General features: G+C 41.5%; 1 protein-coding gene across 10 annotated transcripts in view; it reads right to left on the bottom strand.

Annotated features, from left to right (window-relative positions):
* Positions 1-6,789: 6,789 nt before the first annotated feature.
* LOC115129434 (mitogen-activated protein kinase kinase kinase kinase 4-like) overlaps positions 6,790-16,935 on the bottom strand; it is a 97,838-nt gene continuing 87,692 nt past the window's right edge. For all 10 annotated transcript variants that reach the window (XM_065018219.1, XM_029659780.2, XM_065018211.1 and 7 more), the window contains one exon: positions 6,790-10,084. In XM_065018219.1, coding sequence (XP_064874291.1) covers positions 10,001-10,084 — 84 coding nt within the window. In that variant the 3' untranslated portion in view covers positions 6,790-10,000. The remainder of the gene's footprint in view (positions 10,085-16,935) is intronic.

Raw genomic sequence — 16,935 nt, 5'->3', positions numbered from 1 at the left:
GCGTAATGATGGTTGCCAGGTGTGCGTAATGATGGATTGCCAGGACCGGTGTTTAGCAACGTCGAGAGCCAGAGCGGGAGTAGGCGTGACAATTTAACTAAATTTTCCCAAAACACCTTCTGCATGATGTCATTACCATCTCATCATAAAACCTTTCATTTTAGTTTAAAGCTGAAAAAAAACAATGCTTTTTTAAACTATTTGTCTATAGGATTTGGTACTACAAAATTAAGAAATAATACATTTGATTCCTTAATCCATAAATATAGGCCTATGCCGGCTCTATTTCTAACATTTTTTACCTTCTGATGGTAATGACCTGGAAATCGTTATTACCTACACAGTTTGTGGTGCCAATCCCAGTGTCTGTAATGACAAATTGAACAATTTTGGGATTTAACTGCCAGGCCAGAAGATTTACTTGGTTAAATTTTGATGAATTATCATTTGTTATCATTTGAAGGAATTCCAACCACAACATAATGAAACATCATCTTTTAAATATAAGCAAATATAGATGAGTTATAGCCATTGCTGTAATGGCGCAGAACATAATCTTATCTTGACATATTCAAAGTGACTTTTCTTGAAGGTGGTGGTAAATCCAGTAGAACGGGTGCTGAAGCGCGTAGTGTGTAAAATAATCTGTCCTTCGTTGCAACACTCACTACAGAGTTCCAAACTTCCACTGGAAGCAACGTTAGCACAATAAATGTTTGTCAGAAGCTTCATGAAATGGGTTTCCATGGCTGAGCAGCTGCACAAAAGACTAAGATCACCATGCGCAATGTCAAGAGTCGGCTGGAGTGGTGTAAAGTTCCCCACCATTGAACTCTGGAGCAGTGAAACATGTTCTCTGGAGTGATGAATCACGCTTCCCCATCTGGCAGTCCAACAGACGAACGCTACCTGCCCCAATGCATAGTGCCAGCTGTAAAGTTTGGTGGAGGAGGAATAGTGGTCTGAGACTGTTTTTCATGATTCGCGTAGGCCCCTTAGTTCCACTGAAGAGAAATCATAATGCTACAGCATACAATGGCATTCTAGAAATGTCTGTGCTTTCAACTTTCATCATGACAATGCCCCCATGCACAAAGCGAGGTCCATACAGAAATGTTTTTTTGAGATCGGTGTGGAAGAACTTGACTGGCCTGCACAGAGCCCTGACCTCAACCCCGTCGAACACCTTTAGGATGAATTGGAACGCTGACTGCGAGCCAGGCCTAATCGCCCAACATCAGCACCAGACCTCACTAATGCTCTTTTGGCTGAATGGAATCAAGTCCCTGCAGCAATGTTCCAACAAAGCCTTCCCAGTTCAAACAAAGCCTTCCCAGAAACATATAGGCTGTTATAGCAGCAAAAGGGGGAACAACTCCTCATTAATGCCCATGATTTTGGATTTTGATGTTCGATGAGCAGGTGTCCACATACTTTTGGTCACGTAGTGTATGTTTGTGAAACATTGTTGCATTTAAACTAAAAATCTCCAGTTACTTTGTGTGCTAAATGTGAAATGTTTTTTGCAATGGGAAGTAATAGTTGTACATTTAGATTGGCCTAATGGTTGTACACTTAACCCAATGGTTGTGTTTTTTTATTGTTATGATTGGGACCTACTGGCTTATTATGTTCGAGTGAATTGACTGCTGTCTTTCCACATTCAGTGGTGCAGTGGTGCCAGGAGAAGTGGGTCCTGTGAAGGAAAGGCGCCCTGTGTGAAAAAATCATATGTTTTCCTATATATTTTTCAGATTTTCACTCTCAAAATCACACTTTTAAAAAATAAAAAAGTCCATAACAATGCTTTAACCACATCAGGACACCATTATTGAAGTCTGGGGAAAAATCTCAAATATTTTTGTGTGGGTGTAGTTTCCCTTTAATTCATTTCAGAAAAACAAATGACCTCCCCATTGACACAACTCAGCATTATATCATTCTGTCAGGTAGACCTACATTGCAGTCAACATTTAATTGGAAAGTTTTTTGGGGAAACCCTTTAGAAATGTTAATGCAAACAGTGCATGGTGAATGGATTGCACATCGCAAATAACCTACTAACCAAGACTAAGGAAAAAACTTGTTCAATACCTAATTTGCTCACATTGTATATAGACTTGTTTTTTTACTGTATTATTGACTGTATGTTTGTTTTACTCCATGTGTAACTCTGTGTCGTTGTATGTGTCGAACTGCTTTGCTTTATCTTGGCCAGGTCGCAATTGTAAATGAGAACTTGTTCTCAACTTGCTTACCTGGTTAAATAAAGGTGAAATAAATCAAATAAATAAATACATTTGCATACCCCGTGTTGCCTTAGTTAGCATTTACTGGTAGATATAATTTATAGATATAATATATATTTTTAGATATAATAGTTTATCAACTATATTTTACATTTTTATGCTTTGTGATTGTGTAGGCTACTTTGTGCATGATTTCTCTATTGTACTACATAATTAACAAGTCATATACCTCCACTACACTACTTTCATACGCAACAGAAGGGATTAAAACATGAAATGCAAAACAAGATAATGCGACTCACAAAAGAACGTAACAGAGAAGAACATCAAGGCAGTACAAAATACAATTGAAAAAACTCTAAATGTCACCTACCTGACTGAACCCTAGTCAACCCTTTACTCAGAAGTCAACCACACACACCACTAAACACCCTCGAAAATTCCACTCCTGGGGTTGACACAGTTGACTTTTTTTAGCAGGTTACTCATGCAGGGCCACAGCTCTGCACGCTCTCTCTTTAATAGTGCATGGCCGATGCTTTTTACTCCATGATCATACAGAGTACTAACCGGCAGCAACAACTAACACATTCTTAGCATACATTAATGATATAGTCATAAATGAATGATATACTGTATACCCATTGACTCTTATAGGATGTAGGATATATCATATAGGAATCCCTCATGAGCTTAGTTCAACTGTTGTACACCATCAGAACCAAAATACAAGCTTGTTTTACTCCAATGTATGTAAACAATGTAAATATAAACAAACACTGTATAGCCTCAAAACATGGCTAAAACTATATCATGGATGGTCAGTGCTTGCATCGATAACTGTGTCCATGAATTTGAGCGCTTACATTTCTCCAGGCCCATCCCTCAGGTAGGGGGACTGTTTCAATGAAGGATTCTAGCTTTAAAGTTACTTCTCCAGTTATCACTGGTAAAAGGTGCTACACATAGGATTTTTTTTGTATTGTAATTTCAGAAAATGTCAATAATATATCTGATGTAATAGTATAATGATAGTGTTTCACAGTATAACTGTACTTACCCACCAGCGTTGTGATTGGCTGTGATATTCGCTTTTTGTTTTCCCCCGCCGGAGCGGCATCTGTCGTCAAAATGGGAAAGCTAATCTGACTTTGTGTCTATGTTATCTAGTGGAAATCGCTCTGTCAGTTCTTGGTTGCTAAATTCGACACTGTTTGCTTAATTTCAGTTTATGTGAGAAAAGATACAATGAATAGTGTAGGGAATCTATGCTAGCAGATACCCATAGACTTCCAGTCATTGCACTAATGCGAGTTAGCATTGGCTTGTGAAACTACCTCTAACTTCCTTCATACTGGACACATAAAAATTATATCCACAAGTTCTCTGGGGAAGTAGATAAAGGGCCTCATTGCCACGATCCTGAAGTATCATTTTAAAGCATTCAGTGTGAATAAGGCTTTAGAGGGCCTCCAGGCAGAGCTAAATGGTGGGGGCTACTTAAAGAGCCAGGACAATTGAGACACAACATGAGCCCCATGGTGGAGTTGCTTCTCCGTGAGGACCACAAACCTTACTGAAGACATTGTGTTGTGGTAGCCAGGTGGACCTCATGACATACAGTGCATTCAGAAACCTTGTGAAGACTTACAGAAAACGTTTGACCTCTGCCATTGCCAACAAAGGGTATATAACAAAGTATTGAGATAACTTTTGTTATTGACCAAATACTTATTTTCCACCATAATTTGCAAATAAATTCATTAAAAATCCTACAATGTGATTTTCTGGATTTTTTTGTCTCATTTTGTCTGTCATAGTTGAAGTGTACCTATGATGAAAATTACAGGTTTCTCTCATCTTTTTAAGTGGGAGAACTTGCACAATTGGTGGCTGACTAAATACTTTTTTGCCCCACTGTATGTAGTGGTGTACTGTTATCTTTTGTTTTATATGTAATGTAAGTGCTTTTATGTGTTTGGAACCCAGGAGTGGCTGCTGCCTTGGAGGCAGCAAATTGGGATCCCTGATAAATACAAATACAAATCCTCAAAAAGGTGCTACAGAGGGTAGTGCGTACGGCCCAGTACATCACTGGGGCCAAGCTTCCTGCCATCGAGGACCTTTATACCAGGCGGTGTCAGAGGAAGGCTCTAAAAATGGCCAAAGACTCCAGCCACCCTAGTCATAGACTGTTCTCTCTGCTACCAAACGGCAAGCGGTACCAGAGCGCCAAGTCTAGGTCCAAAAGGCTTCTTAACAGCTTCTTACCTCTTATTTTTCTTGAAACTACATTGTTGGTTAAGGGCTTATAAATAAGAATTTCATGATAAGGTCTATTGTATATTTTCCCAACTTCAGTTTTATTAACTGCTCTGTATTAGTAGTAATGGTAGTTGTAGTGGTAGTAGTAGACTAAGACAGTGGGTATAACAGCTTACATATAAGTTATTTTCCTCTTCCCTTTGATATCTTCTGACATCATCACGTTTGCTTTATGAACATGCATTTTATACTGTCACACTGAGTAAAATAAAACAGTAGATTGAGAAATTCAGTTCCCTTACACACCGGAAAGACGCAATAGAATTCAAGACAACAGTGATTTAAGAACGGATGAGTTTAATGGGAGGAGCTATAGGAGGACAGGCTTGTAATGGCTGGAATGGAATTTATGGAACGGAGTCAAACATGGTTTCCATATGTTTGATACCCTTCCATTAATGCCATTACAATGAGCCTGTCCTATAGCTCCTCCCACCAGCCTCCTCAGTTTGAGAAGCATTGTGTGTGTGTATGTGGATTATTGCAAATTCAACTTAACTCCCTTAGCTGTGTGTGTCCATGTGCGTGCGTATGTGAGACCATGTGCATGTCCACATGGTGAGTAAACTGTTTTTTGTGTGTTTTTTTTCAGTATCATACGCCTATCAAATCCCCCAGGATCCTTGGCAGGTGAATGACCACACACACACAGTGCATTCGAAAAGTATTCAGACCCATTGACTATTTCCACATTTTGTTACGTTACAGACTTCTAAAATGGATTAAATAGAAAAAAATCCTCAGTAATCTACACATAAACCTGTTTTTGCTTTGTCAGAAGATGTCAAAGGGAAGAGGAAAATAACTTATATGTAAGCTGTTATACCCACCGTCTTAGTCTACTACTACCACTACAACTACCACTACTACTAATGCAGAGCAGTTAATTAAACTGAAGTTGGGAAAATATAATTACAAACTGTCTCAATTCCCTCAGATTACATTTGTACAGTACAAGCCAACACACAACCTAGTGCATCTTTTGTATGTACCAAATGAAATCAAGTGTGTTAGTGTGTGCACATCTTGTTGTTACAGCCTGAACTCGAAATGGATTCAAATCCTTTTTTCATCTATTTCAACTCATCTATACACAAAACCCCATTATTACAAAATGAAAACATGTTTTTTGAAATCTTTTTTGAAAACTGTAACTAGGCCAGTCAGGAACATTCAATGTTGTCTTGGTAAGCAAGTGTATTAGGCCATTGTCCTACTGAAAGGTACATTTGTCTCCCAGTGTCTGTTCAAAAGCAGACCGAACCAGGTTTTCCTCTAGGATTTTGCCTGTGCTTAGCTCTACTGAGTTTATTTGTATCCTAAAAAAAACTCCCTAGTCCTTGCTGATGACAAACATACCCATAATATGATGCAGCCACCACCATGCTTGAAAATATGAAGTGGTACTCAGTGATGTGTTGTGTTGGATTTATCCCAAACATAACACTTTGTATTCAGGACAGAAAAGTTCATTTCTCTGCCACATTTTTTGCAGTTTTACTTTAGTGACTTGTTGCAAACAGGCCTCCTTTTCACCCTGTCATTTAAGTTAGTATTGTGGAGTATGTACAATGTTGTTGATCCATCCTCAGTTTTCTCCTATCACAGCTATTAAACTCTATAACTGTTTTTAAAGTCACCATTGGCCAAATGGTGAAATCCCTGAGTGGTTTCCTTCCTCTCTGTCAACTGAGTTAGGAAGGACGCCTGTATCTTTGTAGTGACTGGGTGTATTGATACACCATCCAAAGTGTAATTAATAACTTCACCATGCTCAAAGGGATATTCAAATCAAATCAAATCAAATGTATTTATATAGCCCTTCGTACATCAGCTGATATCTCAAAGTGCTGTACAGAAACCCAGCCTAAAACCCCAAACAGCAAACAATGCAGGTGTAAAAGCACGGTGGCTAGGAAAAACTCCCTAGAAAGGCCAAAACCTAGGAAGAAACCTAGAGAGGAACCAGGCTATGTGGGGTGGCCAGTCCTCTTCTGGCTGTGCCGGGTAGAGATTATAACAGAACATGACCAAGATGTTCAAATGTTCATAAATGACCAGCATGGTCAAAGTGTCTGCTCTGCTCTGTATTTGTTGTAGAAAATATTTCTTACCATCAGGGACATACTATTGGATAATGATGACATTCTCACACTCTCCACTTCAAGAATTCAGTCAGTCAGAGAGGGGACAAGACAAAAGACTACAGTAAATCTTTAAATTACTTTAGAGTTTATTCAAAGAGAAAAGACCTTCAGGAAAATACAAGACTTCCTGTCATACACAGAGAGCACATAAGTTAGAGTAGCATGGAAGAAACACTGGAGAAAAACACCCAAGCCTGACTGACATCCAAGACGGCAAGGAACGGACTTTGTCACTACAATGTCCCCACAATGCTGGGAACGACATTATGGGATCATCTGGAAAATCAAATGTTGCATGTGTATTCTTTATTGTGTTTTGAGTTGTTTGAGAAAAACAAAACAAAAAAAATGGCATAATTTAGGATTATTGATAAATCATGTTCAATATAAAACAAGCTAAAAAAACTAATATCATGATACACATTAGTGTAACAAAACATTGCCTCTGTAAACATTGCCATTTTCTCAACCTAACATGAGCGTTATAATATTCAACCACTGCAAAGTACATAAACTATTGTTAAGCTTCTTAACTAAGTCTAAAACTTAATGCTTCAAGTGAGATCTTAAAAAAGTATATTTATCAACATAGTGGTTTCGTCATTCTTTTTACACTTTTAATGTTGCCATATTGGCACTTTTATAAAACAAAAAAATCAGCAAGTGACTGCTTTTCAGATTGCGAAGAAATTGTTGTCCGTCTTTCCATTAATAGAATATCAATAACCATAACCTTAATAAACTCACTTATGCCACTCATGAAGGCCTTGATGTAACCAAAAAGACATAGTGGGACAGTGCTGGGGGGGGCTATTCAACACACACACATACAGCATTGGGGTTCGCTTTTCAAACAGGTTTCTTTTTCCATATATAAAAAAGGTTGGCTTGTGAAACAATTCTGTGATGTATAATTTGCAGTGCCTTTCCCACAGCTCTACACACAATGAATGGCATGACTGTTAGTAGGAGAAAGACTCAACTCAGAGAGTGATTGACCCTCTATGGAGTCTGACACACAGTTAGGGTAGAGAATCTGTCCCCTTGGGTGAAATAGCTTTGATCCATCATCACCATTAAACCACAGTTGTGTTCCTTGGGAAGAGTAGGGTAATCTTACTCAGGAAAATAATATTCATGTTGTTTGTCTCCATGGTTTAGGCAGGTCAGACACCCTGTCGTGAGAGAGTCGTGGCAGGGAATATTGCAGTGTATTGAATAGTCTTCAGATGTACAGACTATAACCTTTAACAGTGAACAACAACAAAAAATAATCTTCCCAAAGTGGGTTTCTGTGGTGAACACCTTCAGAAAGCTGTAGAATCACAGATGTCACCCATGCTCTGCTCTCCTCTGATTTGAAACAGTTGTTTTGATTTGCCTTCCATTAACAAGCTGACACATCACACGAGAAGGACAAGAAGTAGAGCTCAAGACTTCTTTATTGAGCCTGGCAATGTTTTTTTTTGAGTTAAACACTGAGGTCTAAAGCCCTGTTAGCGCATCAGGTTGATTAAGCTACTGTGAGCAAACTGGCCCCAGAGGAAACTACTGTAGCCTAGCAACTTCTCAACTCAGAGCTGTTAACGCTTAAGCCCCGATTCACTTTAAAACATTGAGTTTGTGAAAGGAGTCACAACCTAGTCTCAGAAACGATTCAGAATTGCCCCAAAAACCGACATCTTCCTTAGAGCCTCCATTGTTTAATATTCACTTGTGTCAACTTGAAATTGATCACTTGTGACAAGGAACAAAAATAAAATTCTCATGCCTTTGACCACCACACAGTATATTTCTTTCTACATTCTTGACACTTAGTGCATTGCATTCATAAAAAGATACTCATGAAAAACAACAATAAAACACCACCATTATTTCCATCCACAGTCTATGAGTCCATTGAGGTTTGCTGACCATGTGTAACCTTTCTGCTACAAAAACTTACATTGACACCACTCTTCTCTCATCTATTATTGGCCCCTTTACTACCACACACATACTGTATATGACCTGAACCTTCTCCTCCACTCTCTTTTATTATATCTGTCTATTCACATCAGGACCATGTCCTCCATCCTGGACTCTGATGGTACAAGCCGGATCACAGCGTCATGTTGGACTGAGGATTCCACTAACATGACAATTGACACTATGAATGATATTAAATGAATATTTATTATACATAGATACTATTTAAATGTTTTACCCACCCACTCTCTGACTCAAAGCATTTGAATGTGTTGTGGGTTGAAATAAAAGCAAAGAAAACTGGAGGCTATGTGCATTGTGATTTTTAAATCCAAGGTCAAATAAATATTAACTCCAAATACTTACTTTTTTTTAGGGAATCATAATAAAATAAAAAACACTATTTCAAAGTCCATCTGGTTCAAATGTTTTTACATGAACCTGCACATTAAAATACGGTAGCTGTCCTAACTATCAACACACTCCAGCTGAGTCCTCTCAGATAACAGACTTACGGTAAAATGCATAGGCCCATCCCACACACTGTGTCATGACAGCATTGAGCCTAGAACCAATTGGCTCCCTTGCACAGCTTCTTTATTCCCACCTCCTCCCTGACTGACAGCTTCAACACCCCCCCCCCCTCCCCCCACAGTCAGCAATCATTGGACCAAACAGAAAGACATTGACATACACTACTGTAGCATTAACACTGTATGCTCCGCCCCCTGCCCCTCCTTCGCTAAGGAAAGGAAGGGGAGGGGGACTCCTGAAATACGAGCAGAAGATGCACAGAGTAGTTAGTAGTAGACTTCAAGCCCATACCACAGTCGGGAACTAGGAACGACACACACACACACACACACACACACACACACACACACACACACACACACACACACACGCACACATGCCTTCAGGGCAAAGGCCCCGCACAGACGTGTGTCCACAACCTGTTGAGCACCAAAGTGGGGCAAACTGTTCACCCCCTTTCTTCACATTTTTTTATTTGATTTATAATCAATTCACTTCATTTAAAAAAAATACATATTCTCATATCTGGTATTCACGGCTGGGGCGACGTCATCTGCCAGGTCGCAATTGTAAATGAGAACTTGTTCTCAACTTGCCTACCTGGTTAAATAAAGGTGAGAAAAAAAAACAAGATGTTGTGTATCCTCAATATAGCACGATGCCCCGGGTCGAAGGTCATGATTATGTCGGAGGTGGTTGGCTTTTGACCGATGGCATCGTTGAACGTCGGGTAAAACGTGGTTGGTTGGTTTCCAGTGTAGAGGGGGTGTAGTCTCTCTACCAGCTGAGCAGAGAGGTGCGCCCCAGGGTCATAAAGTACACCTGGCTGGCTCCTCCGGATCGCACCGAGGCGAAGAACACCTGCGGATGGGAACACATGCACACACGCCAGTCAATAATGAAACAAATCAGTGACATCAGTAATGACCTTAGTGATCACTGTTTTACAGCCTGTGTTCGTAATGGATGCTCAGTTAAACGACCTGCCCTGATTTGTCAGACGCTTGCTAAAAAACTTTAATGAGCAAGCCTTCCTTCAAGACCCGGCCTCTGTAAATTGGTATAGAATCAGCTTGATCCCCTCTGTCGAAGACGCTTTGACCTTTTAAAAAAATATTTTCAGTGGTATTGTTAACAAACACGCCCGCATAAAGAAAATGAGAATTAACAACAGGTTCAGCCCCTGGTTCGACGGTGATCTGGCAGAATTACTCCACCTCAAGAAGTCCATTTGGTGAAAGGCTTGGCACACGCATACTCAGGCTGACTGGCTCTAGTTCAGGAAAATTAGAAATAAGTACACTCAGGTGAGCAGTTCTCTCTCTGTGGGTCTAATCCCAAGAAGTTCTGGGAAACGGTTAAAGACCTGGAGAATAAACCCTCCTCCTCACAGCTGCCCATGTCCCTTAATGTTGATGATGTGGCTGTTACTGACAAGGAGCACATGGCTGAGCTCTTTAAATCACCACTTCATTAAGTCAGGATTCCTATTTGACTCAGCCATTGCCCATCCAACGTTTCCTCATCTCCCACCCCTTCCAATGCGACTAACCCCGATGCTCCTCCCTCTTTTTCCCCTGCCCCGCTACAAAGTTTCTCACTGCAGGCAGCCACTGAGTTGACTTGGCCAAAGCTTTTGATACAGTAGACTATTACATTATTGTGGGCCGACTAAGGAGTGTTGGTGTCTCTGAGGGGTCTTTGGCCTGGTTTGCTAACTACCTCTCTCATAGAGTGCAGTGTATAAAGTCAGAACATCTGCTGTCTCAGCCACTGCCTGTCACCAAGGGAGTACCTCAAGGCTCGATCCTAGTCCCCACACGCTTCTCAATTTACATCAACAACATAGCTCAGGCAGTAGGAAGCTCTCTCATCCATGTATATGCAGATGATAGTCTTATACTCAGCTGGCCCCTCCCCGGATTTTGTGTTAAACGCTCTACGACAAAGCTTTCTTAGTGTCAAGCAAGCTTTCTCTGACCTTAACCATGTTCTGAACACCTCTAAAACAAAAGGTCATGTGGTTTGGTAAGAAGAATGCCCCTCTCCCTACTGGTGTGATTACTACCTCGAAGGGTTTAGAGCTTGAGGTAGTCACCTCGTACAAGTACTTGGGAGTAGGGCTAGACGGTACAATGTCCTTCTCTCAGCACATATCAAAGCTGCAGGCAAAGGTTAAATCTAGACTTGGTTTCCTCTATTGTAATCACTTCTCTTTCACCCCAGCTGCCAAACTAACCCTGATTCAGATGACCATCCTACCCACGCTAGATTACGGAGATATAATTTATAGATCGGCAGGTAAGGGTGCTCTCAAGCGGCTAGATTTTCTTTACCGTTCGGCCATCAGATTTCCCACCTCACTTTATTCTATACTCCTCTGCAAACTGGTCATCTCTGTGTATCCGTCGCAAGACCCACTGGTTGATGTTTATATATAAAACCCTCTTAGGCCTCACTCCCCCCTATCTGAGATACCTACTGCAGCCCTTATCCTCCACATGCAACACCGGTTCTGCCAGTCACATTCTTTTAAAGGTCCCCAAAGCACACACATCCCTGTGTCACTCCTCTTTTCAGTTCGCTGCAGCTAGCGTCTGGAAAGCCCTGCAACAAACACTCAAATCTCCATCTCTTCATTCAAAGACTCAATCATGGACACTCTTACTGACAGTGTGGCTGCTTTGCGTGATATATTATTGTCTCTACCTTCTTATGTTGTTGTCTGCCACAAAGTCACAACTGTTGGACATGTCTCCATGCTGCTGTGCTGTTTGTTGCTACTTGGCTACCTACCAACCTTTTGGTTTTTACATTTACTAACCGTTTAATCAAAATCTGTATTTAATACATTTACCAATGTCTTAGTTTTTACCTCGCTCAACTATTTTCATTCAACTTTTTCCACCCTGGACGCTTTATCTGGACATGGTTCTACAGGACCTCCACCAGCCAAAGCTAAATAGTAACATTAACACTATGACATTTAGCAGTAGCTGTACTCATAATATATAGGAGAACTATCGCCTTATGGTGAGGATAGCTGTGTTGCCAGCACAGCTTCAGATGCAATAGTTAGGCAAGGGTCAATTAAGTGTAGGAAAGGATGAAACAGCATCTGTGCCATCAGTAAGTAGAGATAGTAGTATAAATATCCCCATACAGTACCCGCAGCCGGACAATTTTCTGGAAAGAAATGCTGTCGGCATACTCAACAGGTGTCGCTCATTCAGCCGACAGAAACTTTCAACCGGTTTTCCCCATTAAGCATTGAGACAGAGTCAGAGGCCGAGCCTTCTCAGGTCTCTCCTCCACCCGCTACAGGGTCTGAGCTGCCGAAGCCACCCATTATTAGCTCTGACAAATTGAAAACCCTAGTCATTGGCAAATCCATAACCCGCAGTATTAGACTTAAAAATAATAATCCAGCGATCATACACTGTTTACTAGGGGGCAGGGTTACAGAGGTAAAGGCTAAAGCTAAAACTGGCGAGCGTAGAGAGTATAGGGATATTGTTATCCACGTCGGCACCAACGATATTAGGATGAAACAGTCAGAGGTCACCAAGAGCAACATAGCTTCAGTGTGTAAATCAGCGAGAAAGATGTGTCGGCATCAAGTAATTGTCTCTGGCCCCCTCCCAGTTAGGGGGAGTGATGAGCTCTCACAACTCAATCGCTGGTTGAAAACTGTTTTCTGCCCTTCCCAAAAGATAGAATTTGTAGATAATTGGCCCCCTTTCTGTGACTGACTCCATCCTAGCTGGAGGGGTGCTCTCATCTCATCTATGAACATAGACAGGGCTCTAACTCCTCTAGCTCCACAATGAGATAGCCTGCTGCATGGCCTGCAACCTGATAGCCAGCCTGCCAGCTCAGTGGAGTCTGCCACTAGCACAGCCAATGTAGTCAGCTCAGCTATCCCCATTGAGACAGTGTCTGTGCCTCGATCTAGGTTGAGAAAAACAGAAAATGGCAGTGTTCGCTTCAGCAATCTCACTGGAATAAAGACCTCCTCCATTCCTGTCATTATTGAAAGAGATTGTGATATCTCACATCTCAAAATAGGGTTACTTAATGTTAGATTCCTCACATCCAAGGTAGTCATAGTCAATTAACTAATCACTGATCATAATCTTTTTGTGATTAGCCTGACTGAAACATGGCTTAAGCCTGATGAATTTACTGTGTTAAATGAGGCCTCTCCTCCTGGTTACACTAGTGAGCGTCTAGTCATGTAATCTATGCAGCCTAATCAATCACTTTTTATATCTACTGTTTACAGGCCTCCTGCGCCGTATACAGCGTTCCTCATGGAGTTCCCTGAATTCCTATCGGACCTTGTAGTGATGGCAGATATTCACATTTTTGGTGACTTTAATATTCACATGGAAAAGTCCACAGACCCACTCCAAAAGGCTTTCTGAGACATCATCAACTCAGTAGGTTTTGTCCAACATGTCTCCGGACCTACTCATTGCCACAGTCATATCCTGGATCTAGTATTGTCCCATGAAATAAATATTGTGGATCTAAATGTTTTTCCTCATAATCCTGGACTATCGGACCGCCATCTTATTACGTTTCCAATCGTTAACAAATCTGATCAGACCCCAACCAAGGATAATCTAAAGCCGTGCTATAAATTCTCGGACAACCCAGATTCCTAGATTCCCTTCCAGACTCCCTCCACCTACCCAAGGACGTCAGAGTACAAAATCGGTTAAACACCTATCCGAGGATCTAAATTTAACCATGCGTAATAGCCTAGATGCAGTCACACCAGTCACACCCCTAAAAACAAAAAATATTTGTCACAAGAAATTAGCTCCCTGGTATACAGAAAATACCCGGGCCCTGAAACAAGATTCCAGAAAATTGGAACGGAAATGACGCTCCACCAAATTGGAAGTCATCCGACTGCTCAATCATCCATTTTTTCAAACCTAATTGCAATTTAAGCAAATTAGACTCCTCTTTGAATCTTCATATTTCTCCATAGCTCAGTTGTCCTGAGTCTGCAAAGACTGTCAGGGCCTTGGATCAATGGAGATCCAAGTCTTTTAATCCTGTATCTCTTGACACATTCATGAAAATAGTCATGGCCTCTAAACTGTCAAGCTGCATACTGGACTCTATTCCAACTAAATTACTGAAAGAGCTACATCCTGTGCTTGACCCTCCTACTTTGAACATAATAAATGGCTCCCTATCCACCGGATGTGTACCAAACTCACTAAAAGCGGCAGTAATAAATTATCTTGAAAAAGCTACACCTTGACCCGGAAAATGTAAAAATCGGCCTATATCGAACCTCTTCAATATTATACCTCTTGGTGATGTCATTCGGAAACACAATGTCAACTTTCACTGCTATGTGGATGACACACAGCTGTACATTTTGATTAAACATTGTGAAGCCCCAAAATTGCCTGCCTGTGTTTCAGACATAAGGAAGTGGATGGTGGCAAATGTTTAACTTTTAAACTCTGAAAAAACAGAGATGCTAGTTCTAGGTCCCAAGAAACAAAGAGATCTGCTGTTGGATCTGACAATACATCTTGAAGGTTGTACAGTCTCAAAACAGTGAAGGACCAATAATATTTCAAGGACAACTTTATTCCATCTTCTTAACATTGCAAAAACGATGTGGTAGAATTACAACATTATGTTAAACACATTACCTTTATATTCAAATGTATTCCTATATTAGTATTTTCACAATGTCTGTCCTTCTGAGAGGAGTCTCTGAGGCTTAACACTGACGGCTGATTTATGATGCCTGGGTGATAAAACCTAAAGACTGCATTCCATTCCATGATTAGTGTCTGGGTGCAAGTCTGCCAATACCAGGCATAACCTCCCTCCAGTTTATTTCTCCCACATGGCAGATGAATACTGGACTTCAGAAATTAAGTGAAGGACCTGGTGTCCTATGTTGCATTAGTATTTGTGTATAGTAGAAAAAGTAGAAAATGATCTAGAGACAGAAACCCGGTGCAATGTAAATCTTGCTGTCCATTGCATGAGAGCACAATCTACCTTTGTATAATTTCACAAATCTGGTGTTTGTTCCATATTCAGGTGGATGTGTCTTAACTATAAAATGCTGTGGCTTAGTTCTACTCGTAGAGTTCTCAGTGATTACCTTAAGGGTGGCTACCGACCAACTCCATTACTGCAGTAATTAAAAAAGAAAGTTAAATTGTTTCAAATAAATCTAAGTCTCTCTCCTTTGACTAGAATAATTCCACGACACCATGCTTTTGTCACATCGAGAAGAAAGAATCATAAAACACGGGACGAGATGTTAAAAACTGTCCATTGTGCCAATAGATGGAATGCACTCACATGAGATTTTCCGTGATGTTGACAGAGTGGCATGGGAGGTTTATTTCTTAGACTGGGTTAAGATGTCAATTTTGGGACACATCCTCAGTAGTGTGCCTTCGAATCAGTGGGTGTTTCGCCCTTTAATCACTAAACACCCTCATCAAAGGTGGCCAGCTAAAGGGTGATCAAGCCTTAGCTTGTGTCCCATGCCCAATTAAGATTTCCCACGGGACTATGCAAGGCAGGGATGTCCTCTTCCCTGAGCCAGCCCTACAGCTGACCGCATACCTCATATGCCCTCAAGTTGGAGGGATCTGAATTGGGTTCTCATGTGGGGGTGGGGGGGGTCATGAAGTTATAGCCCAGCAAAGGTCCTTCCGTTTGATCCAGATCCACTGGCTGCCTCTTTCAGCTGCTTGAGAGACTGCTATGACAGTCTGCCGCAGAGCCTGTCCATGGATTCCAAGTTCTTTCAGCAACCTGACGGTGGAAGAAGCCACGACTCCTCTGCATCTCACTTCAACTGGCCAGACTTTTGCATTCCAGCCACGCGGAGTTGCGTCTGCTGCCAACTCTGTGTAACGCAGTTTCTTACGCTTGTAGGCCTCTTCAACAGAGTTTTCCCACGGGACTGTGAGCTCTATGATGTACACAGCGTTTCGTGAAGGGGACCAGAGTACCATGTCTGGCCTAAGGTTGGTAGAAGCAAGGTGGAAAAATGAGTTGCTGGCCAATATCGACAAGCATCTTCCAGTCCCGGGCCATGGCTAGGTGTCCAGTTTCTCGCTTCGTAGGAGGATGCTTGGGCCTTTTCTGTCCCTCCCGGATGAATGTTGTTTTGACGGGATTGCTTGTTTTTGGAGGTAATGGTTGCACTCCTCTTGGTCTCAAGTGCTGCAGCCAGGCTCTTGAGGACCTGCTTGTGCCTCCAGGTGTCATTATATGCCTGAGAGTCGCTGGAGTTGGGCAGAAGGGGCAAGTCGGGACCTCGCCATACCATTGATGTAGGTTTTTTGGTGATGGAAGCACATCATAAACAGCTCTTATGATGAAGCTGATGTTGCTTGCCTCCATTTGCAAAAGCTCACTCCAGTCGATTGTTCTCCTCTCCAGGCCTTCCCAACGCGTCCATTGCCCTTGTTTAGCAAGAGAGACAGCCTTTGCACTTCTTGCAGTCTCCTCCTGTCTGCGCACCTCCTCGACCACCATCTTCCTGCGTTCAGATGCTGTTGCCTTATGGAACGTTGGTTTGCTTGCTGCCAGGCCAAAGCCTCCTCTTCCATGCTTGATATTCCCCACAATGTCTTGGTGTCTCAGGGCTGATGTTGCTTGCCTTGGATGATGTCCATTTCCGTCCAGTTTGTAGCCTTGCTAATGGT

The sequence above is a fragment of the Oncorhynchus nerka genome, linkage group LG1, assembly GCF_034236695.1.
Source record: "Oncorhynchus nerka isolate Pitt River linkage group LG1, Oner_Uvic_2.0, whole genome shotgun sequence".
Lineage (NCBI taxonomy): Eukaryota > Metazoa > Chordata > Actinopteri > Salmoniformes > Salmonidae > Oncorhynchus > Oncorhynchus nerka.
The sequence above is the reverse complement of the archived record's forward strand: the minus strand, read 5'-3'. Positions and strand labels throughout refer to the sequence as shown.